The sequence below is a fragment of the Palaemon carinicauda genome, chromosome 19 (genome assembly GCF_036898095.1).
Source record: "Palaemon carinicauda isolate YSFRI2023 chromosome 19, ASM3689809v2, whole genome shotgun sequence".
NCBI lineage: Eukaryota > Metazoa > Arthropoda > Malacostraca > Decapoda > Palaemonidae > Palaemon > Palaemon carinicauda.
The window spans coordinates 26,419,601-26,446,519 of record NC_090743.1 but is presented as its reverse complement, the minus strand read 5'-3'; the positions used below and the strand labels follow the sequence as shown (position 1 = coordinate 26,446,519).

The 26,919-nt window shown below is 40.5% G+C and overlaps 1 protein-coding gene across 2 annotated transcripts in view; it reads left to right on the top strand.

The window, feature by feature from the left end:
- LOC137658533 (set1/Ash2 histone methyltransferase complex subunit ASH2-like) overlaps window positions 1–26,919 on the top strand; it is an 85,190-nt gene that overhangs the window by 21,084 nt on the left and 37,187 nt on the right. For both annotated transcript variants that reach the window (XM_068393335.1, XM_068393334.1), the window contains exons 4-5: window positions 11,033–11,202; window positions 23,434–23,608. In XM_068393335.1, coding sequence (XP_068249436.1) covers window positions 11,033–11,202; window positions 23,434–23,608 — 345 coding nt within the window. The remainder of the gene's footprint in view (window positions 1–11,032; window positions 11,203–23,433; window positions 23,609–26,919) is intronic.

The window sequence follows — 26,919 nt, the reverse complement described above, 5'->3', positions numbered from 1 at the left end:
CCTTCTTTAGCAGACAGCCATTTTCCATTCTCTCAACATAGCCAAACCACTTCAACACATTCATATCCACTCTAGCTGCTAACTCATTTCTTACACCCGTTCTCACCCTCACTACTTCGTTCCTAACCCTATCTACTTGAGATACACTAGCCATACTCCTTAGACACTTCATCTCAAACACATTCAATTTCTGTCTCTCCGTCACTTTCATTCCCCACAACTCCGATCCATACATCACAGTTGGTACAGAGTTGTGGGGAATGAAAGTGCCTTGGTATATGTATGTATAAACGAACTGTATGGAAAATGTGATACCCTAGAATTTATTGGCACTGTTGTAATATTCATTATGAAGAGATTTCGAATGTCAAGAAAATTATATAAATCAGTTATTCGTCTCAAGTTCGTTTATAGACCTTATTATTAGTTATAAAAGGAATATGCACCTCTCTCTCTCTCTCTCTCTCTCTCTCTCTCTCTCTCTCTCTCTCTCTCTCTCTCTCTCTCTCTCTCTCTCTCTCTCTCTCTCTCTCTCTTTTTTTTTTTTTTTTGATTTTTAATTCAGGTAAATCTTCACATTTCTTTGAAAATTAAAAATTCTTTATATCACTATTCGATGTTTCGATTATGGGAATAGTAACGCATCGGAAGGAAATCACTTGATTTGCCTCTCGCTTTCGGCCAGAAATATGACGTCGTCAGACTTTTTTTCTTAAATTTACGGTAAGTTGTACTAATCTCATAACTAATGATACAGACCACAAAATACTTGATTTCGTTACTCGGTGTTTCGATGATGGGAATGCTGTAATAAGATTACTCGGTGACACAATGAAAGGAAATAATTCGGTTTGTCAGCGCGCTTCCGCCAGATACATGACGTCACGTCACAAGACACGTGATGTAAACTCTACGAAGAATGACTTGCAAAATATGTAAATTAGTTTCCTTTTTTCTTGCAAGAAATGAAAAGAAAATACTAACTTACAAAACCAAAGTATTTCATTCTTATAATGTAAAAGGAAATATATTATTTTCAAGAAAATATTTGTCCTATTAGTATACTTTCTTTAGATAAACATCGATCTATTATCAGTGATTTAATAAAACTAGTGTACAGTCAAATTTACGCTACGTAGTATTCATGACAACCAATATAGACCCACAAAATACTTTGTATCGTTACTTAATATTTCGATAATGGGAATACTAATATTAATCGTTAGCCTTTTGGAAGGAAATCACTGTATTGCCCGGTCGCTTTCCGCCGATGATGTGACGTCATCAGACATAAAATATGAACTTGACAGATATTAAAACTTTTCTTAATGTATTTTTTACTGAAAATAGATACTGAATATTAACAATAAAAGAAAATAATTTAACAAGATAAATCGGTTTATTTTAATACAAGAAAATAGATTATTTTCAAGGAAATATTCATCCTATTTCGATAGACGTGATGTCATCACCCTGAATAAAATCGTCGTAAAGTCGAAGCGTCATAAGTCGCATAGGTCGTAATTCGAGCATTACCTGTACGTAGATGACTGGCTAGTTCTTGCAAACTCCCTTCCTGCTATTTGGAAGGTCAAGGATCTAATTTTAAATCTCTTGTTCAACTTGTAGATTCAAGTATATTGTGAATACAGTAATTTGTCTACCACTCATTCTATACTTTATTTTGGGAGTAAGAAGGAGTGCTGAAAATCCATTCGTACAATTTCAAGAAGAGTTCAGACCACTTCAAGTTCTTTCTTCCCACAAGTGGGAGAGTCCTAGGTACTATGGCTGCTTTGGAAAAGTTCTTTTTTCGGCTCGCTTCATACGAGCGGTTGAAACCGTGCGGTTTAGAAATCAATGTAGATCAATGAAGCTCTTCACACACTGTGGGAAATAACCGTGCGGCAGAATAACTGGATGGTAGTTATTTCCAAATCGCGTGCACTGCTAATCCGTGTGGTGCCTAGAATACTAGAGAAGTTTATGGCACCCTTCAGACGAGAGGTTTTTCCCCGAGTGGTAGCAGTGGTTCAGCTGTTGCAGAAGGTATGCATTCCTCTTCTGCTGCTATTTTTCAGTGATTAATATGAATTGTCTTATTATTTTTTTTTTTTTTATTTATACACTACTAAAGGTACACTAAACAAAATAAGATCAGGATTATACAAGTGATTGTTTTCATTTTCTTATATGTTACGTAAGATAAACTCTCTCCAATTTTTTGAGAGAGAGTGCGTGCGTGCGTGCGTACGGGCTTTTTATTAGGATTTTGGATGTCTCAAATTCTTTTTAGTCCATTGGCAGAGACTCCATTTGCTCTTTGGTAGAGTGATTTAGTTTAGGCATTTAGAGAGTTTTTATGATCTTGTCTAACTTATTCTTGAACTCGTTTACCATGTTACTGTTTTACTACATTCGCTGGAAGTCTATTCCATATATTTGCTATTTTGTATACAAAGAAATTGCCACATTGATTGGTGGTGTATCTTTTCAATTCCAGTTTGTATCCGTTACCTCTGGACTGATTTGTGCTAAGCGTGAATAGATTGTTGTAATCTACATTTTTTTTAATCTTTAAAAATTTTGAATGGCTTTATTAACTGTCCCCTTAGTCGTCGAGTTTGTAGATCAAATGTTTAAACGTTCCATCCTCCTTCTATATCCACATTGCCTTAGTGTAGGAACTAGTTTGGTGGCCCTAGCTTGTACTGCTTCCAGTCTACAGTATCTATATCCTTCTGAATTCTTGGACCCCAGAATTGGACTCCGTATACTAGATGGGGTCTTAGTAGTGATGTGTACAGCTGTAGTACATTGTCTTTGTTTCTGTATTTGAATTGTCTCTTTATGTAACTTATTAGTTTTTGTGCTTTCTTTTCAGCTTTTATGCTCTTTGGTGAACTTCAAATCATTGCTGTTAATAATACAGAGATCTTCCTCCTGGTCCACACTTTCTATTTCATTACCCAGCAGTGAGTAATCTGTGGGTTACTATAACCTATATGGATGACTTTACATTTCCCACAGTTAAAAGGCATTTGTCATTTTCTGGACCATTCTCCTAGCTTCATTAGATCCTCTCGTGGCTTCTACATCTGAGTTCCCAGTGTTTATGCCTAGTTTAATATCATCAGCAAATTTGGCAATTTTACTAGTTTGTCCTAAATCTAGTATTCTGTTTCCTGATGCTGACGAACTGCACAGGAAACAACTGTTTGTGTTAAGACATGTTCTTTGATATTCGGGAATCTGCCACACGGTTTCAAACCGCATGTGTGAAATTTTCAATATTTAACTTAGCCGGTGATTATATAGCTGCAACTCTGTTGCCCGACAGACAACTCTACGGTAAAAACTCGCCAGCGATCGCTACACAGGTTGCGGGTGTGCCCAACAGCGCCATCTGTCGTCCAGATACCCAGTACTCAATGTAAACAAAGACTCAATTTTCTCTCTGTCGAGCTATCGACAAGACGTACTTACTCGCTGTTGCTAAACTGGAGTTTTTTCACAACTAATTGGTGAAGTACTTTATTCTAGTTTTGAGCTTTCGCTATGCAGGTGTTTCATCTTCATCTTAAATCTTGAACTCGTTTTGGATAGATTTAATTATGGTGACAAAGAGAGTATGGACTTTCTTTCACTTTTAAATGGCCGACCCTTCCCTTAGACGGAAGTGTGTTTAGGCTTTTAGTAATTATCTTATCACGTTATAGATTTTCCTCTATATATTTTATATCTCTCCGCCTTTATTAGGCCTCTTCGATTAACTTTCCATTTATTATAAACATATAAAAATAATTTTAATGTTTTGTTTATATAGACCTTTCCTGAGAGTAGGCGGTCCTAACTTGGAAACCGAAGTTAATCAACGTTGAGCCCTTTATATCGTAATTAGCTTTTAAAGAGCTAAGGATTTAAAACTTTTTAAATGTAATATTTTATGAAAGAATTTCTTTGATAGTCTTCGTACTGTTTTCAAAGATGAACTAACGTTTAGTTTATTTATGCTACGCAGTTGTTGACGTTCAGGACGTTCAACATGCGCTCTATCGTTACGATAGAGAGAGAGTGTACAGTATCACGGTTTCACTTTGCAGTAAGAGTAAATCGATTCTGACGTTTTGTTCATTCTTTCTTAGCTTAAATGTTTTAAATTCTATTTTAAAGGAACTTTTTATTTGAAAAACCTTTCAGTTTTTTCCTTTAGTCAAATAATATGTTTTTTTGACGAAATATAATTGGGCTCTTCTCTTAGGTGCGAAATCAAGAGAGAAAGAGAGAGAGAGATAGAGACGGAGGGAGAGAGAGGAGAGAAAACGTTCCGTTCAAGCGGGTAACGTTGTTCTCGAGTTACTCTCGTCCCTAGTCGCTGTACGGGGAGGAAGGATAAAACGTTTTTAGTTTTTTATTCTCGTCCCCAGGCTATGTGCGGTGAGAGATTGAAAACGTAGTTATATGAACTAGTGTTTAGTCTCTTTCCCAGCCACTGATTTTTTTATCTTAAAATATGTTTTCTGTTTTTTGCTGGTATTAATGAGCTTGCATTATACGACTGATTTCGCAATTACTACCTTTTAATGAAGGGTAGAATTGCGTGTTTCAGGTAGAAATCAGTAAAAGTTTCGATTTCAGTGAAATAAGTGCAAAACAGAAAATCGAAGTGATAAAGTGATATGCGCTAAGTGTTACAGTGTTGCGTCCGAGGGTTCGTCTGTTCGTGCCTGTCGTTCACCTAGTCCGGGACCTCTTGCATGCTCCCAAGCCCAGGGGAGAAGTAATGTCAAACGACTTATGGGTTCGAGAGGCCTTGATCAACGAACAGACGTTTTCCCTCTATGGTATCGGGTGTATCTTTCCAAGATCTTCCCTACCATAAGACGAGAGAGACGTTGTTTCTCCTCGTCATCCGAAGGCTTTTCGCATAAGAAACCTCTCACAAGGTTTCGAAGCCCTTAAGCGAAAGTCAGTCCTTTCAGGACAGGTCCAGCGTCCTGGTTACAACCATTAGGACAGCTCTGACCCTATGCAGTCATTGGATAACTGCTCGCCGCCTAACAAAAGCGTAACACAGACTCCGAGAGTCTTTTTTTTTTTTTTGTTGGCAAAGTGTTGCGGTCACAGACGTTACCCTCGTCTCTTACCACAACCATTTCCGTTGATCCTTAATGGGTTGTATGGCAAGACATGCAGTATATGCTTGCCTCCCTTATGGAAGACTATTCTGCCGATTAGTCCGTTGAGTCTAGCCGTTTATCTCATCGATATCCTGGCTTTCAGCCAACCTAACGTTCCTTTGTGCTTACTGTTGACGTTGGCGTAGCTTAGTCACGTCAGTCAGGTTGTTTAGAACCACACTCGATGCGGTCTCGTGTGGTTTTTCAGCCGCATTTGGACGTTAGGCCACTTGCTGATGCTCCTGTTGACGTTCTAGACGTTCACTAACAATCGGAGTTGACTTGTTTTGACTCTGTGCGTCAACCTCCGCATTCTAGAGTTGTTTTGACTGCTCAGTCTAGGCAGTCAAAGCAGTCTCGAGTGGACGCTGTGCGTCCTCACGCACCTGTTGTGGTTGACAGTTCAGTTGTTGACAGTTCACAGACTGTCAAGCAGTTACATGACGTTGCGTTCTGGTCCGCTACTAATGCACCAGTGAGTGTGGACTCTGCTTGTAAAGCATTGCCACCACGGTAGGTCTCTCCCTTGCTTGAGACTCAGCTTTTATCGGACAAGGTTCCTGTAGATGAGGAAGTTGCTGTTCCCCCTCCTACTGATATTCCCTTGAGGACTCTGTCAGATGGAGAGGAGCCTAAAGCTGCTTAGCCTCCTATGGACTTTAATTAAATCATGATGATTTTTTTAAGGATCTTTGTCCGGATCTTTTTGTAACTGCTGCTCCTCGTTCGCCTAAACGTCAGAGCTTACACTAGGCCTAGCTACTTCGAAGCCGTTGTTTTTAAGCTAGTGCTCTCTCGCTCTCCTAGAGAGCTTTACGTTGGCTAGGCGACTGGTTTTTCACCAGGAGGAGTTTGGGGGATACAGCCTTTGCTTTCCCTTCTTTTAAACTGGTTTATAGAGCGAGTCTGATATGACACGAGAGAAGTTCTCGGCTTGGGAGTTCATGCCTCTGCCCAGATAGACTTCTCAATTCTCGTAGACTCTCCCTGGCGCCTGGCCAGGAGACGCTCCAAGTTGTTTACAGGTCAACTTCACAGCTGTTTTCGAGCCTTTGAAGTTTTGCTGTACAATTATGTCATGCATAACAAGGCTTTCAGGGATGGTAAGCGGTACCGCCTCAGTCGCTAACCCCGTCTGTTGCCACACCTGCTCCCGTAGACCCTAAATGGGCTTTGCTGCAAGACATGCAGTCCAAGCTTGCGTCCTTGATAGAGGACTTTAATGCGGAGAAGGTTGCTACCGAACCTTCTGGCCAACAACCTTCCAACCGGTCGGTTGTGCGCCCTGTTGACGCTGAGGTAACCTACTCGCGTCTGCCAGTTGAGGTGGTTCCTCCACCGATGCGACCCAGTGTGGGTTGCCAGCCGCACGTTGACGTTAAGCGACGCTCGGAGGTGGTTGTTGACGTTCAGGACGTTCAACAACCAGCAGAGGTGACTTGTTTTGACGCAGTGCGTCAACCTCAGCAACCCGGTAGGGTGTTGACTGCACAACCCAGACGGTCTAGACAGTCTCGGGTTGACGCTGTGCTTCCTCGCGCACCCATGGTTGTTGACAGTTCACAGACTGTGCAGCAGTTCCATGATGTTGCGTCCGGCTCCGTCACGCATCCACCAGTGCGACCGGACTCAGCGAGCCAGACGTTGCCCACTCCGTTGCCGTTTCCTCATCAGTTTTCGGATGAGGAACCCTCTGATGAGGACGTTGCTGAACAACAAGACGATCAGCCCCCAGAATAGATCAAGCCCTGCTATCCATCCAGAAGATGCTGAAGAAGGAACGCTGCTCAGTCAGGCTGTGGATGAGTCTGGTAGGGACGCTGTTATCCGTGGAACAATTTGTGTCACTAGGAAGACTACACCTCCGTCCTCTTCAATACCATCTAGCTTTTCACTGGAAAAAGGACAAGACGCTAGAAGCGGTCTCGATCCCGGTTTCCGAAAAGATAAAGTCTTGTCTGACTTGGTGGAAGGACAATATCAACCTAAGAGAGGGTCTTCCCCTGGCTGTTCAGACTCCCAACCATGTTCTCTTCTCGGACTCATCGGACGTGGGCTGGGGCGCGACACTAGACGGTCGGGAATGCTCAGGACTGTGGAACTCGAGTCAGAGGAGCATGCATATCAACTGCAAGGAGCTGTTGGCAGTACATCTGGCCTTGAAAAGCTTCAAGTCTCTCCTTCGAGGCAAAGTGGTGGAAGTTAACTCGAACATCACCATGGCCTTGGCGTACATCTCCAAACAAGGAGGTACCCACTCACTGACGTACGAGATCGCAAGGGACCTGCTCATCTGGTCAAAAGGTCAAGACATCTCCCTAGTAACGAGGTTCATCCAAGGCGACTTGAACGTCATAGCAGATTGTCTCAGTCGGAAAGGGCAAGTAATTCCAACCGAATGGACCCTCCACAAGGATGTGTGCAAGAGACTTTGGGCCACTTGGGGTAAAACCATCCATAGATCTCTTTGCAACCTCGCTGACCAAGAGGCTTCCAATCTATTGCTCTCCAGTCCCGGACCCAGCAGCAATACATATAGATGCTTTCCTCCTAGATTGGTCACATCTGGATCTCTACGCATTCCCACCGTTCAAGATTGTCAACAAGGTACTGCAGAAGTTCGCCTCTCACGAAGGGACAAGGTTGACGTTAGTTGCTTCCCTCTGGCCCGCGAGAGAATGGTTCACCGAGATACTTCGATGGTTAGTAGACGTTCCCAGTAGTCTTCCTCTAAGGGTAGACCTTCTACGTCAGCCACACGTAAAGAAGGTACTCCAAAGCCTCCACGCTCTTCGTCTGACTGCCTTCAGACTATCGAAAGACTCTCGAGAGCTAGAGGCTTTTCGAAGGAAGCAGCCAGTGCGATTGCTAGAGCAAGGAGAGCTTCTTCCATTAGAGTCTACCAATCGAAGTGGGAAGTCTTCCGAGACTGGTGCAAGTCAGTTTCTGTATCTTCGACCAGTACCTCTGTAGCTCAAATAGCTGTTTTTCTCTTATACCTGAGAAAAGGACGATCCCTTTCAGCTCCCACTATCAAGGGCTACAGAAGCATGTTGGCATCGGTCTTCCGGCATAGAGGCTTAGATCTTTCCAAACATAAAGATCTGCAAGACCTCCTTAAGTCTTTTGAGACCACCAAGGAGCGTCGTTTGGCTACCCCTGGATGGAATTTAGACGTGGTACTAAGATTCTTCATGTCAGACAGGTTGGAGCCGTTACAATCAGCCTCCCTGAAAGATCTCACTCTTAAGACTCTTTTCCTGGTATGCTTAGCCTCGGCTAAAAGAGTCAGTGAGATTCATGCCTTCAGCAAGAACATAGGATTTTCGTCAGAAAAAGCCACTTGTTCGCTACAACTTGGTTTTCTAGCAAAAAATGAGCTGCCTTCTCGGCCTTGGCCTAAATCTTTCGATATCCCCAGCTTATCGGAGATCGTAGGCAATGAACTAGAAAGAGTCTTATGCCCTGTTAGAGCTCTTAAGTTCTATTTAAAGTGTACTAAACCTTTACAAGGCCAATCTGAAGCTTTATGGTGTTCAGTTAAGAAACCATCCTTGCCTTTGTCAAAGAATGCTTGGTCAGACTTTATCAGATTGTTAATACGAGAAGCTCATTCACATCTGAGTGAGGAAGACCGAACTTTGCTTAAGGTGAAGACGCACGAAGTTAGAGCTGTAACAACTTCCGTGGCCTTTAAGCAAAATATATCTCTGCAAAGTATAATGGACGCAACCTATTGGAGAAGCAAGTCAGTGTTCGCGTCATTTTACTTGAAAGATGTCCAGTCTCTTTACAAGAACTGCTACACACTGGGACCATTCGTAGCAGCGAGTGCAGTAGTGGGTGAGGGCTCAACCACTACAATTCCCTAATTCCATACCCTTTTAATCTTTCTCTTGAAATGTTTTTATTGTTGTTTTTTGGGTTGTCCGGAAGGCTAAGAAGCCTTTCGCATCCTGGTTGATTTGGCGGGTGGTCAAAGTCATTTCTTGAGAGCGCCTAGATTAGGGGTTGTGATGAGGTCCTGTTGTATGGGTTGCAACCCTTGATACTTCAGATCCTAGGGGTCGATCAGCATCCTAAGAGGATCGCGAGGCTCCGTAAGGAAGACGTACTTAAAAGGCAGAGTAATTGTTCAAGTCGACTTCCTTACCAGGTACCTATTTATTTTGTTTTTGTTATTTTGATAACTTCTAAAATGAAATAAAAACTCTTAGCTCATAAAAGTGTAAACATATATTGCTGGTCTCTACCCACCCCCCTGGGTGTGAATCAGCTATATAATCACCGGCTAAGTTAAATATTGAAAAATGTTATTTTGATAATAAAATAAATTTTTGAATATACTTACCCGGTGATTATAAATTAAAGGACCCTCCCTTCCTCCCCAATAGAGACGCAGTGGGACGAGGAGAAAATTGAGTCTTTGTTTACATTGAGTACTGGGTATCTGGACGACAGATGGCGCTGTTGGGCACACCCGCAACCTGTGTAGCGATCGCTGGCGAGTTTTTACCGTAGAGTTGTCTGTCGGGCAACAGAGTTGCAGCTATATAATCACCGGGTAAGTATATTCAAAAATTTATTTTATTATCAAAATAACATTTTTCATTCTCACCTCAGTATGAGACTCCTTATTTCCATCTGAAGGAGTTTTGTGAAAGAACATCCTCTCTCAAGGCTCTCTTTTACCCCTGTCTGATTTAGAGAGGTACAGTCATATTGGGATTACAAGGATTGTCTGGTAGCAGACATCAGCCTGACTACTTGGGCTTGACAGCAACCTTGGAAGCCAGACAATGCAAGTCTTCACAGAAACAGTCTTAAACTGCAAGACCTCACCTGTGACTGGCCTCGCCTCAGATTTTATAATCCAATCCAATGCAAATGCTACCAGTTTTCAAGGCATTATTGGTGGCAAAAGATGTCAAGTAAGGAGAGATTATAACACTATGCCAACAATATAAAAGGTACCAAATCTGAGTCTCTTCCTCCTTGCTCAAGAATTTTTTTTTTTTTTTTTTTCGACCGAGGCAAGAAATATGACCTTGATTCCTCAGTTTGTAGCAGGGAGAATGAATATTCTAGCAGGCAATTGAGGAGATTGACCAACTTCTACTAACAAAATGGTCCTTCAATCCTCAGGTCTACCAACAATTCAGGAAAGTGAAGAGGACCCAACTCTGACGTGTTCCCCCATGAATTCAAGTTATAATTTGATCTATTCTGCTCTCCAGTCTTGGATCCTTTAGTATTAACATTTGTTGCCATGTTACATGGTTGGTCTGAAAAGGACGGTTGTCAACAACTTCTGGTCATTGAGCAATACCTGGATGACTCTTGCCTCATTTAGGTCCCTGTCTTGCTTCTGTTAAGAGAGTAGTGAATTACAGGCCTTACTTTACAAAATTGGTTTCATTTAAAGTATTTTTTCTTATTCCAATTAATTCCTAGTCTTATTCTAGGTTTTTTTTTCATCATCCTTACTTTTTTAGCATTATCACTGCATTCTGAATGCAATATTCAGCAAATTAATGTTGGCAAAGATCTATTGAAATAAAAAGAATTTTAAAATTTTTATTTCAATACCTACCCAATATTAATAGGTTTGCTCCATCCTCCCCAAGATACTGCAAAAGCTTGTAATAGAAGTTACTCTTATATTTTTTTTAACATGTAACAAATGAATGTTGCGAGTTATTATTGAAATCAGTTTTATTAAAAAGGAAAATTCTTTAGATAAGCTTTATTTTTATATTGTCTTCCTGCACTACCGGGTAGAGTATTTTGAAAGTAGTATTTTTTACAATTTATTTTTTGAAAATTCTTACCTTATGAACTTTTTTCAACAGAGCTTCGGGATATGTGCATTACAGCACTAGCTAACTTGCAGTACAATGCAAAAGAAAAGGATGGACGGTTGATGTTCAGTCTTCAGCGTGACATTATTCCTTTCCTTGAACAACACTGGGATGCCCTCACAACATCAGCACGTCGAACCACCCAGTCATGGCATGCAACTGTAAGTCTGCATGTAGTATTTTAAAAGTAGAAGACTATTGGACATATTTTTTATATACTGTATATATAGTGTACAAGTATTAATCCATTTTTCCTTGGTCTTCTGAAGACTCGTAAGGTCTAGAAAGTCATGCCCAAAAGGCATAGATAAAACTTGGACCAAAAAATGCATTTGGGCTGAGAGTTAAGAGAAAGTTTTGATATAATTGGTTATGATTAATCTGCTGAAAGTTTGCTGAATTCTGAATCACTTCAATAAGAAATAAATGTATTAATAATAATTGTAAATTACTATATAAAATTGTATATACGGTACTGTATTTTGTTAGACTTTGTGAGATGGTTTTAAAGGAAATGATGTAGTTGATGGAGCTTATTATCCACCTCATCTCAATAATGTTTCATTGACTGTATTTGATTTAAATATTATAAATGAACTTTGTGGTAGTTGAATCATATTGGCCGCATTATACTATCTCATCTTTGAGTATAGTCGTGCTCACTTTCCTCTCATTTAGCTATTGATTATGTTGCAGCTTTTACTTTTCTTGTACTTAGAATATTTCAGAAGGTCTACTTCTCGTAGGGGGTTAGTGCCTACAGTGTACCTCACATGGTGCTCTGTTGAAGTTTCGTAAATTCTCAAGGCATTTGGTTTTTCATAAAATGAGTTCATATATAAATAGAAATGACTTGACAAACAAGCTGACTATAGAAATCTGGTTGGCCATATGTTTCCCCTCTTTCTGTAAGTGTGTTCAAGCCACAGATTTCATCATACAATATACTGTATAATGCTTTGTTCATAGCAGTATGTACATACATATACCATGGCACTTCCCCCAATTTTGGGGGGTAGCTGACATCAACAAAGAAACAAAAACAAAAAGGGGACCTCTACTCTCTACGTTCCTCCCAGCCTAACAAGAGAGACAACCGAGTTCAGCTGGTACTGCTAGGGTGTCACAGCCCACCCTCCCACATTATCCACCACATATGAAGCTTCATAATGCTGAATCCAGTATGTGGATTAATGAAAATTTACTCCCCTGAGCTTTCCCCTTCAACCTGAGAAATTAGCTTTCATTGCTTGTGCTGCAGTATTCTTGTAAGAATCACAATCTTTTTCTATGGGTCTGTGGTTTCCCACAATTTTTTTATCAAAAGATCTTGCTCGAGATCGATTTAGCTCTGATTAGATATCAAGTGGCTTACGGGGTTCTAAGTTTCTATTGGTTGATGATCTAGATATTGCAAGATGTCTGTAGCCGATTCTACCCATCTGTGTATGTAAATGTATTCTTGCTCATTCCCTCTGTATATAATATGGAGTTAGTTTGATTTTGATGGTTTGACCTTTCAAATCATGTCTTATTTGCCATTAACAATAGAGAACATTGGGAATATTGTCAAAATTGTAGTTTCAAGAGGTGCCTAATGTTTTTAATTAATGAATTATTGACTTCTCCAAATATTGTGTTCATTGATAATATTTATCATCTTATTATAAGGAACTGTGATCAATATGGTGACTTATGCACAAGTATAAGATATACAGTATATATATACAATTTATTAGATACTCCAGTCCAACTAAGGTAAGTAAACTTTTAAGTGTGACCAATTTTGATATTTTGTATTTTAATTTTTTTATAACTTCTTTTTCTTAATTGTCACTACAAATACCATACATCGAAAGTTGATAATGTAGGCCCTCTCCCATTCACAGTACGTGGAATTTGCTCTTTGTTATTGATACCTCATATCTCCATGGGCTTTAGTGCCATTAATGCACCTCACTGTGTGTACTGTGTGGATTGCTGAAGCCTTTGTAGTGTCCCTTCAGTCCCTGGTCGCTCCCACATTTTAGCCCTCTACTTTAGATCTGTTCTTGGCTAGATTTCTTCCATAATTCTGTCCCTCTGAACTTTTACTTCTTAGTTCAACTACTAGGCCCAAATTCCATAAAGACCTGTGTCTGTGAGGATAACTGCAAACCCTCTTTGTGCCATGCAAGAAAAGAACCATAGCTTATTTCAACTAGGATTCGTTCCAAGTACCCTAACCTACCATGTTCAAGAATCTTGAACCTCACAACCCAACCTGTTTTCTAGGTTTTTACATCATACAATACTTCTTTATCATTTCAACTATTATTTTACGAATAGAACTTACCTGGCAGTTATATATATATAGCTATAGCCTCTGTCGGTCCGGCAGATTTTTCAAAACTCGCGGCAACCGCCGAGTAGTGGTAGTTCGGTTGGGTGGTTAACAACCCTTACAGGGTGGTACTTGGAATCATTCCCGTTTTCTGTTCCTCAGATCATCTCTGCCGATTGGACTGACAACATCGTTGCTGGTCCGCCGTCGGGTTTTTCGCTCGCTTCCCTGTGTCGCTGTATTGGAGTAATTATTGGTGACGTATACCGACCTGTGGATTGGCAATCGCTTTTGTGCCTCGTTTTTTTTTATTTATTCTTTTGATTGTTCTTTGGATACGATGTCTGATAAGCATTTTCGAGTTTGTGTGAATGAGGAATGCAAGGTGAGGTTGCCGAAAGCTTCGGTGGACCCTCACACTGTTTGTTTGGGGTGCAGGGGCTTTGAGTGTGCTCTGGATAAAAGATGTAAAGAATGTGAGGTTTTTGATGAAAAGAAATGGATGGAAAGGAAATGCTATGTGCGTAAATTAGAATTGGATAAAGTCATGAGGGCTTCTAAATCTAAATCTAAGTCTGTTAGTGATGTTAGCCTAGACATTTCTTATAACCCCTCAATTCCTAGATCTTCTGTAGAAGTTGAACCTTCTCCTGAGGTAGTAGCCCCTGCTCCTTCTACAGGAACTGTGACTACTGTGGATGACCCTCAGTACGCCAGGATGGCGTCTGAGATGAAGGATCTTAAGGACCAGCTTGCAGCCTTGAAGGAAGGTAAGAGTGCAAGTGAAATTAGTGATAGTGCTTGTGAAAGTGCAGTGGAGGTGGCGACTGACCGAACCTGTCATGCCCCTAGGTCTAGACCTCTACCAAGCTCCCAGGACCAAGGGAGAAGGTACGTTGACGACCGCAAGGAGGTGAGAGGTACGTATCCTCGGTCAGCCGTCGCCTCAAGCAGTCCTGTTGCTATTTCCCAGGCTGCTTATGACCGCCACGGAAAAGGCGTGTCGGACGTGATAGTGTCTTCTCCGAGCCCATCTCCTAGACGCAGATGGCAGTATGAGGCATTGAGGCCGACCAAGAGAAGGTGGATGCAGCAAGCTGACCAGACCCGTACTCGCTCTCCCCATTCGAGTAGATGGAGTAGCCCGGAACCTTTTCCTTCCAACGATGACTGGAACGCCTCTCCAGCGAAAAGGTCTAAACCTAGAACGGACAATTTTCCGCAGGACGCTTGGAGGAAGGAGAGATCTCCTCTTCCTTCAGGTTACGAAGGACTCTCGAGAGAACCTCCTTCTGCTACCAGCGTGACTCGGCAGCTTTCTCCTTCGGAATCGCGAGACCCAGCAGCGGTTGCGAAATCCTTCATGACCGTCATGCAAGACCAACTGGTGTCACTAGTTCAAGCTTTTAGCCGCCCTCCCCCCCAGTCTGGCAGACGTAAGGACGACAAGTTACCAGTGAAGAGGTCAAGCAAAGAAACACCCGCAAAGTTTTCTTCAGCTAGTAAGAGGGAACGGAGTTCCTCTCCCTTTCGGGACTACAGACAGCACCGTTCTCGCGGTGAGGGGAGGATACGTCATACTTCGCCCAGGGAAACGCCTCTCTCTCGGCACCGCGAAGTTCCTGGCGCCAATCAGGGTTCTTCTCCCGACGCCACGATTCGTCAAGCTCTCGACGCCACGTCTCTCCTTCCTCTAGACGACAGGGATATTCTCCGTCTCTCCGATACGATGATTCTTTGGCTCGACACGACGACGCTTTCAGTTCTCCACGCCAGGAAGACATCTACTCTCGCTCTCGTCAGACCAGCACTCGACAAGACGGTTCCAGCTCTCGACGACAGGACGCATACAACTCTCGTCGTCAGGACACTTCCGACTCTCGATGTCAGGACGCATCCAGCCTGCCTCTCCTGGACGCTTCCAACTCTAGACGTCAGGACGCATTCAGCTCTCGCGCAAGGACGCATCCAGCTCTCTACGTCAGGACGCATCCACCGCTCGACGCAAGGACGCATCAAGTGCCCCACGCCAAGATGTAACCAGCGCTCGGCTCCAGGACGCATGCGTCTCCCGACGTCAGGACGCATCCAGTTCTCGCCTACAGGACGCATCCGGCGATCGGCTTTACTCCTCTGACGCAGGTGAACAGCTAGAAGGGAGTGATACTTATGCACGCTGGACTGAAATTAATTTGGATGTTAAAGAAACCTCTGACTTAGTTCCTTCAGCTCAAAGGGAAACAGAGTTGGAAGGAATCCAGGACTTAGAGGATATTTTGGAGGACGAAGATAAACCTGCTAATGCAGCTGCTGACTAAAGGTCCTCTCACGCTCCCTCCTTGAGCTGTATGAAGAGGAGTTTAAACCTGCTGCTCCTCGTTCTCCTCAGTTACAGTTCATCGGGAAGAAGTCAAAGAAGCAGTCAGCTTTCATCAAGATGAAACTGTTGATTTCGGCAAAGAAGGCTCTGGAAAGAACGTAGACAAGCAGTGAAGACCACCTTCTCGTTTCCACCTGCTAGACTTGCCTCTAAGGCAGGCATGTGGCATGAGACTGGAGAAGCTCTTGGTCTGGGAGTACCTGCCTCCTCCCAGGGGGACTTCTCCGGCATAGTAGATTCGTCTAGGAGACATGCCCTTAATTCTGCTAAGGTGATGTGGTCTATGTCAGAGCTAGACCACCTCATCAAAGGGATCTTCAGATCCTTCGAAGTGTTCAGCTTCTTAGACTGGGCACTTGGAACACTGGCCAGGAAAGCAGTACACATACAGGCCACAGGGACAGAAGACCTAACCAGTATTATGGCCTGTATGGATAAGGCTCTAAGAGATGGGGCAAACGAGTTGGCTTCACTGATTTCTGCGGGAGTTCTGAAGAAGAGGGCTCTATTATGCTCCTTCACGACCAAAGCGGTTACAGTCACACTGATGGCAGAGCTCCTATACGCCCCTCTCTAGGAACATCTTTTTCCCGAGTCCCTAGTCAGGGACATTACCCTTTCGCTGACACAAAAGGCTACGCAAGACTTCCTCTGACGTGCTCCGCAAGGAAGGCTCTACCGGGAAATCAGTCATCTTTGAAGAAGGAGGAGAAGAAAGTTCAGCAGCCCTTTCGGTGTAGAGCCCCAACTAGGACGGAATTCAGAGGAAGAAGGCAGGAGACGGGCAGTAGAGCAAACAGAAGGACTTACACAAGACATTTATGATAACCCAGGAACTGGGTCTCATCATCAACAAGGAGAAGTCCCAGACGAAACGAGTCAGACGATTCTTTATTTTGGGGGTAGTTCTGGACTCAGCTCGTTTTCGGGCTTCTCCCTCCCAAGAAAGGCAAAACAGGTGCCTCGAGAAGGTGCAGGAATTCCTGGGGAGGCAGAAGTGCTCGGCGAGGGATTGGATGAGTTTGCTGGGCACCCTCTCCTCGCTCGAGCAGTTTGTCTCCCTGGGAAGGTTGCATCTCAGACCTCTACAACACTTCCTTTTAAGAGTATGGGACAGGAAGAATCAGGAGGACTCCTTTTCCTTCCCCATTCCAGCTGAGATCAAGAGACATCTGAGTTGGTGGTTGGATCCGTGGATTTTAGGGGAAGGAATCTCCCTGTTCAGGAAGAACCCAGACCTAGTGGTGTTCTCAGACGCTTCGGAGTCAGGATGGGGAGAAACACTGGGGAGCAGGGAGGTCTCAGGTTCTTGGGAAGTGGAACAGAACGAATGGCACATCAACAAGAAAAAGTTGATGGTCATTCTGTTAGGATCGAAAGCCTTCAAAGACTCTGTCTCGGGGAGAGTAGTAGAAGTCAATTTGGACAACACCACGGCCCTGGCTTACATCAAGAAGCAAGAAGGGACTCATTCTCTGTCCCTGTACGAAACAGCATGAGAGCTCCTTCTGTGGGCGAAGGAGAATGGCGTGGAGCTTTGAACGAGATTCGTGCAGTGACAGAAGAATGTAAGAGCAGACATGCTCACCAGGAAAGGGCAAGTTCTGCCCACAGAATGGACCCTCAACCATCAGGTTTGCCAGAGGCTGTGGAAGTTATGGGGGAGGCCTTCAATAGACCTCTTTGCCTCCAACCAGAACAAGAGAATCCCCAACTACAGCTCCCTAGTCCCGGACAAGGAAGCAATAGCGGTAGACGCCTTCTTGATGTACTGGACAGGGATAGACATTTATGCGTTCCCCCCGTTCAAGATTATCAACCTAGTCATCAAGAAATTCACTCTCCTCGAGGCAGGGAGAATGATCTTGATAGCTCCATTCTGTCCAGCAAGAGAGTGGTTCACAGAGGTGGTGGAGATGTTAATGGACTTTCCGAGAAGCCTTCCTCCAAGTCCAAAGCTTCTCAAACAGCCCCATTTCGAGAGGTATCATCAAAACCCCCTCGCTCTACAACTGACTGCCTTCAGACTATCGAGAAGCTTGTCAAAGCGAGAGGCTTTTCTACACAAGCTGCAAGAGCAATCGCCAGAGCGAGGAAGGTCTCTTTACTGAGAGTCTACCAATCAAAGTGGGAGACCTTTAGATCATGGTGTAAACAACGCAAAGTGTCTTCAACCAGTACCTCTGTGAGCCAGATAGCTGATTTTCTATTGTTCCTCAGGCAAGACTTTAAGCTGGCCGTATCCACCATAAAAGGATACAGAAGTATGCTTTTGGCTGTCTTTAGGCACAGAGGCTTAGATTTGATGCAAGATAGAGACTCTAAGGATCTCTTAAAGTCGTTTGAAACGACTAAACAGACTCAAGTGAGACCTCTGGCTTGGAATTTGGATGTGGTTTTGAAGTTCTTATGCAGCAGGAAGTTCGAGCCCATCTCGCAAGCGATCCTTAGAGACGTAACTAAGAAAACTCTGTTCCTGATGGCTCTTGTCATCAGCGAGATTCATGCAATAGAGAAGCAGGTGGGCTTCAACCAGGATGGAGCAGTATGTGCGTTAAGGCTCGACTTCCTCGCTAAGAATGAGAACCCATCCAAACCCTGGCCGGGGACGTTTAAGGTTCCTAACCTCACAAATTTAGTGGGCCAAGAGGAGGGGAGACTCCTCTGCCCAGTTATAGCCCTCAGGGAATATTTATCGCGGACAAAGAATTTAAGAGGTGCATCCAGTTCTTTATGGTGTTTGGTAAAGAATTCACAAAAGCCCCTCTCGAAGAATGCGTTATCATTCTTCTTGAGGGAGACGATAAGAGAAGCTCACCTCTTATGCAAGGAGGAGAAATTCGGTCTGTTAAAAGTAAAGGCTCACGAGGTGAGAGTCATCGCAACATCACTGACATATCGGAAGAACATGTCAGTTAAGCAAATAATGGACGCAACATTTTGGAGAAGCAACTCTGTGTTCGCTTCTCATTACCTCAGAGAGGTAAGAGTTGACTATGAAAAGTGTTACACTTTGGGCCCATACGTAGCTACTGCTTCTGTATTGGGTAAACGAGTTACTACCTCCCCTCAACCTTAACTATTGTAAGGTATGCCTGTAATTGGGTTTGTTTTTTTATGGTTGTCTGAGGGTACTGATTTGTGGGAACAGCACCCTCAGTCTAGCTAGATAAGTAAGATATCTAGTCTGCAAGGTTAGGTGGTTAGGTTGATTAAGGTTGCAGATAGTGCAGAAGTCTTGTCACATTGTTGGTCTCGCCCCGTTTGACAGACTTGATTGAGTTGTTTCAGCGTAACAGGTCTCCACCTGGCTGGCACTCCTAAGGGAAAGCGACTCGAGGCAGGAGCCTTTGAAGTCAGCTACCTTAGCAGGTAAGGAATCAAGGTGATTACCTACGACTTATAGTTGTTTCCCAACGATGTTGGCTGTCTTTCACCCACCTTCAAATGTGTGAATCAGCTATTTATATGTAACTGCCAGTTAAGTTCTATTCGTAAAAATTAAGTTAATACTTACCTGGCAGTTATATATACAGTAGGGTCCCGAATTAAGCGTGTTCGAATTACACGATTCCCCTTTTCCGCGATCGCTATTTTTCAAAAATAAATTTTCTGTATCTGCGAGGCTGTTCAAAGTTCGCGAGTCAAGCACTACAAAATGTATCAAATCTATTGTCTTTTTAAGTATATTGGTAGCCCTAAATACGGTGATTTATAATAAATGTTACAAAACAATATTAACATTACATTTCATTAACATAATTTCATAATGAATAGCCTATTTAAGGATAAAATTCCAAATCAACAATGAAATCAACTGTTAACTATGCGAGTCCAGCTGACAAAATGTAAACAGAAATGTGGTTACGTTCTCGGCAATCTTTATCTTTCTCCAACCTTACGATAATTGTAATGGTAGTGTTAATGATGGTATATTAAAGCATTATTTTTGTTTAGTACAGTATATTTAACAGCCTTATTTTTCCCTCTGGGCGTTCAAGGTTTTCACGAGTAGACTGGGTTCGTTTATCGGCAGTGAATAGCCTAAACTTCGGTAACGAGTCGTCAATATTTTGTCATATTTTAAACAGTACATGTATACATTTGATATTGGTTTTGTAGAGTAGACGGTAAAATAAAATCTAGAGAGAGAGAGAGAGAGAGAGAGAGAGAGAGAGAGAGAGAGAGAGATTTGATGGCAGAAATCCCTCCCTCTCTCTCTCTCTCTCTCTCTCTCTCTCTCTCTCTCTCTCTCTCTCTCTCTCTCTCTCTCCGTAAGAAATAAAACCATAGTTCACATATAGCAACTTGAGTTTAAGAATGAAATTAACATGAATATTGTTAGTTGTGGCGATCAATTCCTCGTTTCAGGGGGTACACGAAACAAAAACACGGCATTCAAGTACAACAGCTGATTCTCTCTCTCTCTCTCTCTCTCTCTCTCTCTCTCTCTCTCTCTCTCTCTCTCTCTCTCTCTCTCTCTCTCTCTCTCTCTCTTTCGTTATACAATACTTACAAATAGATGAAGAAACCAAAATCGGTTTTCTTGAAGTGTCAATTAAATACAAAACGAAAAAATTATACCGTGTATACATCCATTTCAATCATAGCTTAAAATACGGTAACCGATTTCGTCCGCAAACCACTATTTTTTAGGAAACACCATTCTATTCCAGAAAATTTTTACTCTTTAAATGTCAATTGCTCTATAATAAAACATGTACTTATGTTGTTAAATTTCGGGTGTTTTAAAATTCGAGTATTGCTAACTTATTTTTGTTTTACTTTTGGCTGTGATCACATCAGCTGATGTCTAGCTTCCGCGCGAATACAATAACAAAGAATTGTTTACGCCATTTCTTAACTTATTCAAACCATCTATACAGTTAATATTACATAAACACCAATGTGTTATAACCTATCATATTTATTGTTTAGTACTTTAAAACCATCTCTCTCTCTCTCTCTCTCTCTCTCTCTCTCTCTCTCTCTCTCTCTCTCTCTCTCTCTCTCTCTCTCTCTCTCTCTCTCTCACATCGAACGTTATAGCGGTAACCTAATTGTTCGGGGACTTTAAAAATAGACCTAGTACTTTCTTCTTTTACCTTTTTTGCATATGGATCCATAATTGAGGTGGGTACAAGTTGACTTATAACTGAAGTTAGGAAAAGTATTTTGGATATGGAAAGGACAATTATCTTTCGTAACAGTTTAGAATTATCGTAAGTTATCACTCTGTCATTAGCGGCAGTTTGCTATTGTGGATTAAACGCATAAGGAAAAAAAAATTTCCAGCTTTGCTACGAATTTAGGAATTTATATGGATACGGTAAGTAAAATATTTGTAATAACATAATGTTTACTAAATGTTTGTAATATCATTAGTTATGACTTAGATCATGTGTGTTTAATGCATTCGTTTGTTTATTATGATCGAAGATGGAGCGTAAACAAATGGAAGGTTTCCGTTTCAGGCGGCATCATAAAGAAAAACATTTCATAAATGGCATTCATTTCATTTATTTGAAAGTTCTAATAAAAAATAATTAGAACATTGGTAATAACAAATTCAACATATAATCAATACTGATAAGACTGCTGTCGATGCAAAAACTAACAGATGAGTAAGTGCATCTGTTTCTTCGTTATGATCAGAGATAAACGGAAACAAAACATTGGTTGTTTTTTATTGTGCTTTTTGGCGTGTTTAGGAAACGCATGATGTAAAATCGCCTTTTATTTTGTTAATTCTAGATTTTCAATCATTCAACAAAAGCTAGTCTATAGAGTGATGGTTTTGCTATCCACCAGTTGTCTTATACAATAGATATGACAAACATTAAAATTTGTCTGTATTTTGGGTCGTGTTATAACGGGAAATATATGGTGTTTACACCTATCCTGGTTGTAATTTTAACCATTTTTCAAGTTATTAGAACTTTAAAGTATATTAAATGTTTGATTTATTTACATTTCCCTTTTACCCCCAAAGGACGTACTGGTACGTTTCACAAAAGCCATCCCTTTACCCCCATGGACGTACTGGTACGTCCTTGCAAAAAAAATACTATAAAAATTTGTTTTTCATATTTTTTTTATAATTTTTTGAGAAAATTCAGGCATTTTCCAAGAGAATGAGACCAACCTGACCTCTCTATGACAAAAATCAAGGCTGTTAGAGCAATTTAAAAAAAATATACTGCAAAATGTGCTGGGAAAAAAATAACCCCTTGGGGGTTAAGGGTTGGAAATTTCCAAATACCCCGGGGGTAAAAGGGTTAAGTATATTAAATGTTTGATTTATTTACAAGAACAATTTGATATTATAAAGAAATACAGTATTGGAAATGGGTAGTAAACACATTTGAATAGGCAAATTGTTGGTTGCGATGGCCGCAATGGAATTATTTCTGTTAGTTGTGTGTTTCGAAATAAGCGATTTTCCATTTATACGAGGTCATTAATCGACCAAATTCTCGCATAATTCGGGACCCTGCTGTATATATTTAAAGTCCCACCCACCTCCTCTCAGGAGACAGGTCGGGCAAGAGATGATCTGAGGAACAGAAAACGGGAATGTTTTGTTAACCACCTAACCGAACAACTACCACTCGGCGGTTGCCGCGAGTTTTGAAAAATCTGCTGGACCGACAGAGGCTATAGCTATATATATATATATAAAACTGCCAGGTAAGTATTCATAAAACTTTGTTTTATCATGAAAACTTCATGTTTCTTCAATACGACATGTGCAGCCCCTCTTCAGTTTTATCCTATTTTCAACAAGCACGGGAAAAATCCTAGAAGCAAATTCCCTACATTTTTTTTTTTTGTTTTCACAATATTTTGAATTTGACTTGATTACAATATTAAGAAGCTTTAACCCATTAAGATAAGAATTATATTATAGTATAGTAAATTCACATGCAGATGTGTAAATAGGTATGTACACAAATATAAGAAAAATTCAGACCAGCTCAAAGGGACTTGAACAGAGATTAATTGTGAAGGTTGTTGAACAAAATATCAATAGATTGGCCATGGCATAGGATACAATTGAAATGTTGATTCAACCAAGAGCAATATTGCTTACTGTCTTATATTTCATCCATTCCTTTGTTTTTCCCTGTCTAGCTGTCAAAGATTATAAATATTCTTAGTGTTTGCCCCATTCATTTAGGAAAAATTCTTTTTAAGATATTTCTTTAAATAGCATGGAAATAAGCCTTACTGGTCTAAATAAACTACTTCTTAATAATGATTTAGTCTTGTTTTTTTGTAGTGCTTCTTAAGAATTCTGTACTTCCTATTTTCAGTATTTCTTCTATTAATTTTTTTTACCTTTTTTTAGCTACTTCTGTCATTTTTGTATGGTCCTTTCACTTGACTTTTGATTTGGTTTGTTTTTTATTATCCATTTTATTAATAATACTGTATTGTTAAGATACAGTAGAGTACAGTAAAATGTGCATGATTTCCAAACTTACTGTTGCTTAGCATGTACGTAACCTATCAATGAAGAAATGCAGAAATAAAGGCTAAAGATAAAGATCTTGGGCAAAAGGAAAAACATGCATGTGTTCAAAGCCTAAAATAAGTAGTATGCAAGCACATGTTTCTTCCCCCCCCCCCCACAAATTCCTTTTATTTATACATAGATGATCCTGGTCTAAACCTACTCATGTTTAGTTGCAGAGAATGTTGATGAAAGAGGTGGACACATACTTCACTGTGGAAGAGACTGGCGAGAGTGGCGAGCCTGGTCCCCACCATCCGTTTTTTGGTTTGCTGACGACAGATTTAACTCTCATCCGACCAGTTGTCGATGCTCCTGGTGGGTTACGATCTCCATTCTCCAGCTCCAGTACGTATCCTTCTCACCGTCTCTCTACCCCAGCCTAACGGCAGTTGCCACCCAAGGAATAACTTGGCTATTATGCACCTTGTCTTTTACAACAGACCACATAAGTGGCTAGTAGCCTGTTCAGATTTCTCCAGAAAAATAAGGGTACTGGATCCAGGAATTTTTTTTATATTTTTTTTAACTGAAACGTACTCTGAACTTGTCAGTTATATTCTAATTATTTTTTTAATTATATAGTATAATGCTCTTCCATATGCCAAACTAAAGTACAATTTGAACATTTTAGATTTTGTTGTAGCTATATACTTTATGTTAACATGTCAACTTTCCAGAAATCTTTTACTTGTCTTTTACTTTTTATTCAAATGACTGTTGTGGACACTTGAATCTAGTGTATATATATTTTTGTGCTGCTTTACTACTGCTTGCTTTAACCTATCAAGACAAAGGAGTGTTAACCATATATAAAGAACTCTGGTTAAAAGATATTAGAAAAACTTGGAAGCTTAAGGTGCATGCTTGTTCATGCAGAAATATTGTGTGACAGTAATATTTTGATTAAAATCGGATGTTAACTTGTGTGGCACTAACAAAGAAACTGTAATGATAATATGCTATGTCTTGTTGCTATCAGTCTAATTAATTGTATGTTGTCTTGGCACGTCAGGAATCATGCTGGAGCATCTAACAGAAATCATACATTAGTGTTTTTCTACAGGTAGCTCACCCTCTGCACAGATTTTTTTTTGTTAACTTAATATCTTGGTCACCAAGTTGTTAGTCATTTTTATGAGTTCAGGATTTCACTAGATGGATATTTTTTCTGTCTCGGAAGTTAATTAAAATGGAGATTATTTGATGTAATCACAATTTTAGGGTCAATTTGTCATTTTTAGTGAGGTAGGATAATTTGATAGTTTTTTAGGATGTAAAACTTTTATTTCTTCTAGTTCAGTATTTAGATGAAAAGGGGGTCACTTATTGATGTATTCCCAATTTTAGGGACAATGTCATTTATAGGAGGCTAGAAAATTATTTCAATTTTTTCAGGATGAAACCAGAAATATTTTAGTTTTCCCCTTAAATATGGGACTGACTTTGTCAGATTAGACGCCACTTCTCATTTATTCAACTACTCGCTGATCTCATACCTTACGGAAGCAGGTTTATTTTTCACTCTCTCTGAATTTCAGATATTTCCGTTACGAATAGCCCTGACTGAATAGTACAGTTTCACTAACTAATGAATTTGAAAAGTAGCTTCTCTTGAAAAGGAAGATGTAGATAATTGTTTATGAATCTTTACAATTTATTTGTAATTTGCACTACCACATCTCACATGTTAAATTTGTTGAATTGTTCATCTTTGTAAATATGGATGTTTGACAGCTATTTATGAGGCAATTCTCTACTGAAATTTAGCCTGTAGTAATGGATACTAATTATTTAGTAAATAGAAAAAAATCTGCAATAAGAACAGAAGGATGCTGCTATTTTTGATAGTATTTACACCAGTCAAGTGCAAGTTTTGTCATTTGGGTAATAAGTGGTGTGTGGAGTTGAACGTAATTGTGTAATGTGCAATTACTTCTTTTAGTAAAGAATATTATAGAAACCTAGATAATATCATAGGAGATTGATAGGCGCTAGAATGTTCACTCTTATTGCAGTGACAAGGGTCTGTGTAAAATTATTTAATTAGTTTTATCCACTAGGGAAAGTAGAAACTGTTATTCCTCAAAGAATACGGAAGTAATGTATTTTATTTTTGCTTTTTGCTCAGAACTAGACAGAAGAGGGTCAATTGAGATAGCCATCATGAAATTATATCACTAGGTTTTGCCCTTTATGATTAGGTTTTGCCCTTTATGATTAGGTTTTGCAGTGCTATCTTTTATTAGTAAATCTATTCAGATTTCAAAATTGACCAGAATTATATCAACTTTATCGTGTACTTCTTTTACCCACCTACCCACCCAAGCCTGTTGTGAAGAGTTCCCTGAACCTTTGTGAAATTTATCAATATTTTCTATTGACTGATGCAGCTAAGAGGCTGTTTTAAATTTAGCAATTTCCAAGCAGAATTCTTTACAAATATTTGATAGTAAAAGGGATGGATTATAACATCAGTGGGAGCTAGGTCTGCCTAAACTGTATTACAATGATGACATTAAGTATTACGATTAGATGTTGAAGGGATTTACTGCTGGAATGACATGGACATGGAATTTGTTTGCAAGACTTTGTTGAAATATCAAACCTTGTAATTAATTGAAGTTCTTTTGCCGGATACTACCACTGTATGCTTTTCTGTGGCATATAATAGTTTCCTTAGAATTTTTTAGCTTTGAATTTCCAAAAGATATATTAGTCTGAATTATCTGTTTGGATAAGTTGTGTTAAATTTTCAATAGTTAACGTATCAGTTTTTGTACTTTTACTGTAACTGTACAGATGTATTTACTAAGGTTTATGCATTTGCCAATTAAATGCGAGGTCTTGTTGCCACAGTTAGGAAAATTGTAGAGTTCATTCCCTAAGTAAAAATAATGAAAATGAAGAACTATAGTCATAACATCATCCATAAAAATGTTTGTTCCTACATGGTTACAAACCCTCTTCCTTTAATAGGTATGTGTTTTCAGCTTAGCTGGGACTTTGCTGTAAAGATTTATAATAAGTGTCAGTAGTTACTGGCGGGTGGTGAAGTCACACACAACCCCCCCCTTCCCCCTCTCCACACTGAGTTATCAATTATGCAGCTGCTAGATAGTACAGACATACTTCTGGTGCCCTTAACTGGTTTTTTACTATCATCTAGTTTATTCACGAGATGTTAAGGATTTTGCAGTTTCCCTAATAATTGTAGCTGACTAACAGTTTCTATGCACCTGCCAATATACAAAATCTGATCTTTAATAACAGCATTCCTGGTGTTTATTACCTCTTAAGTCTTGACTAGTGACGACAAATAACCAAGGATTGAAAAATTTTTACCGAAGGAGAACTTGGTTATTTCTTCACCTCTGCCGCAGCTTCGTCAATTAATGCTGACAGCATATCCACGCTTCGAATGACATTTTTGGATCACGCTATTATGTGGCCTAATTTTGATGCATGTGCCTGAAAGCATTTGCTCTTGTTGTCAACAGATTTGTATGCTGCTATCAGCACATTCTGACGGCCACTCGTGCTCTCCTATGAGTACACATTTATCTGATCTGGAGTTCCTAAGCACCCTTTTGCCTGACTGGGCTGAAGCACATCCCTCTGTTTGGGATTGAACTCGCTCACCTCTTAACTCCCATACA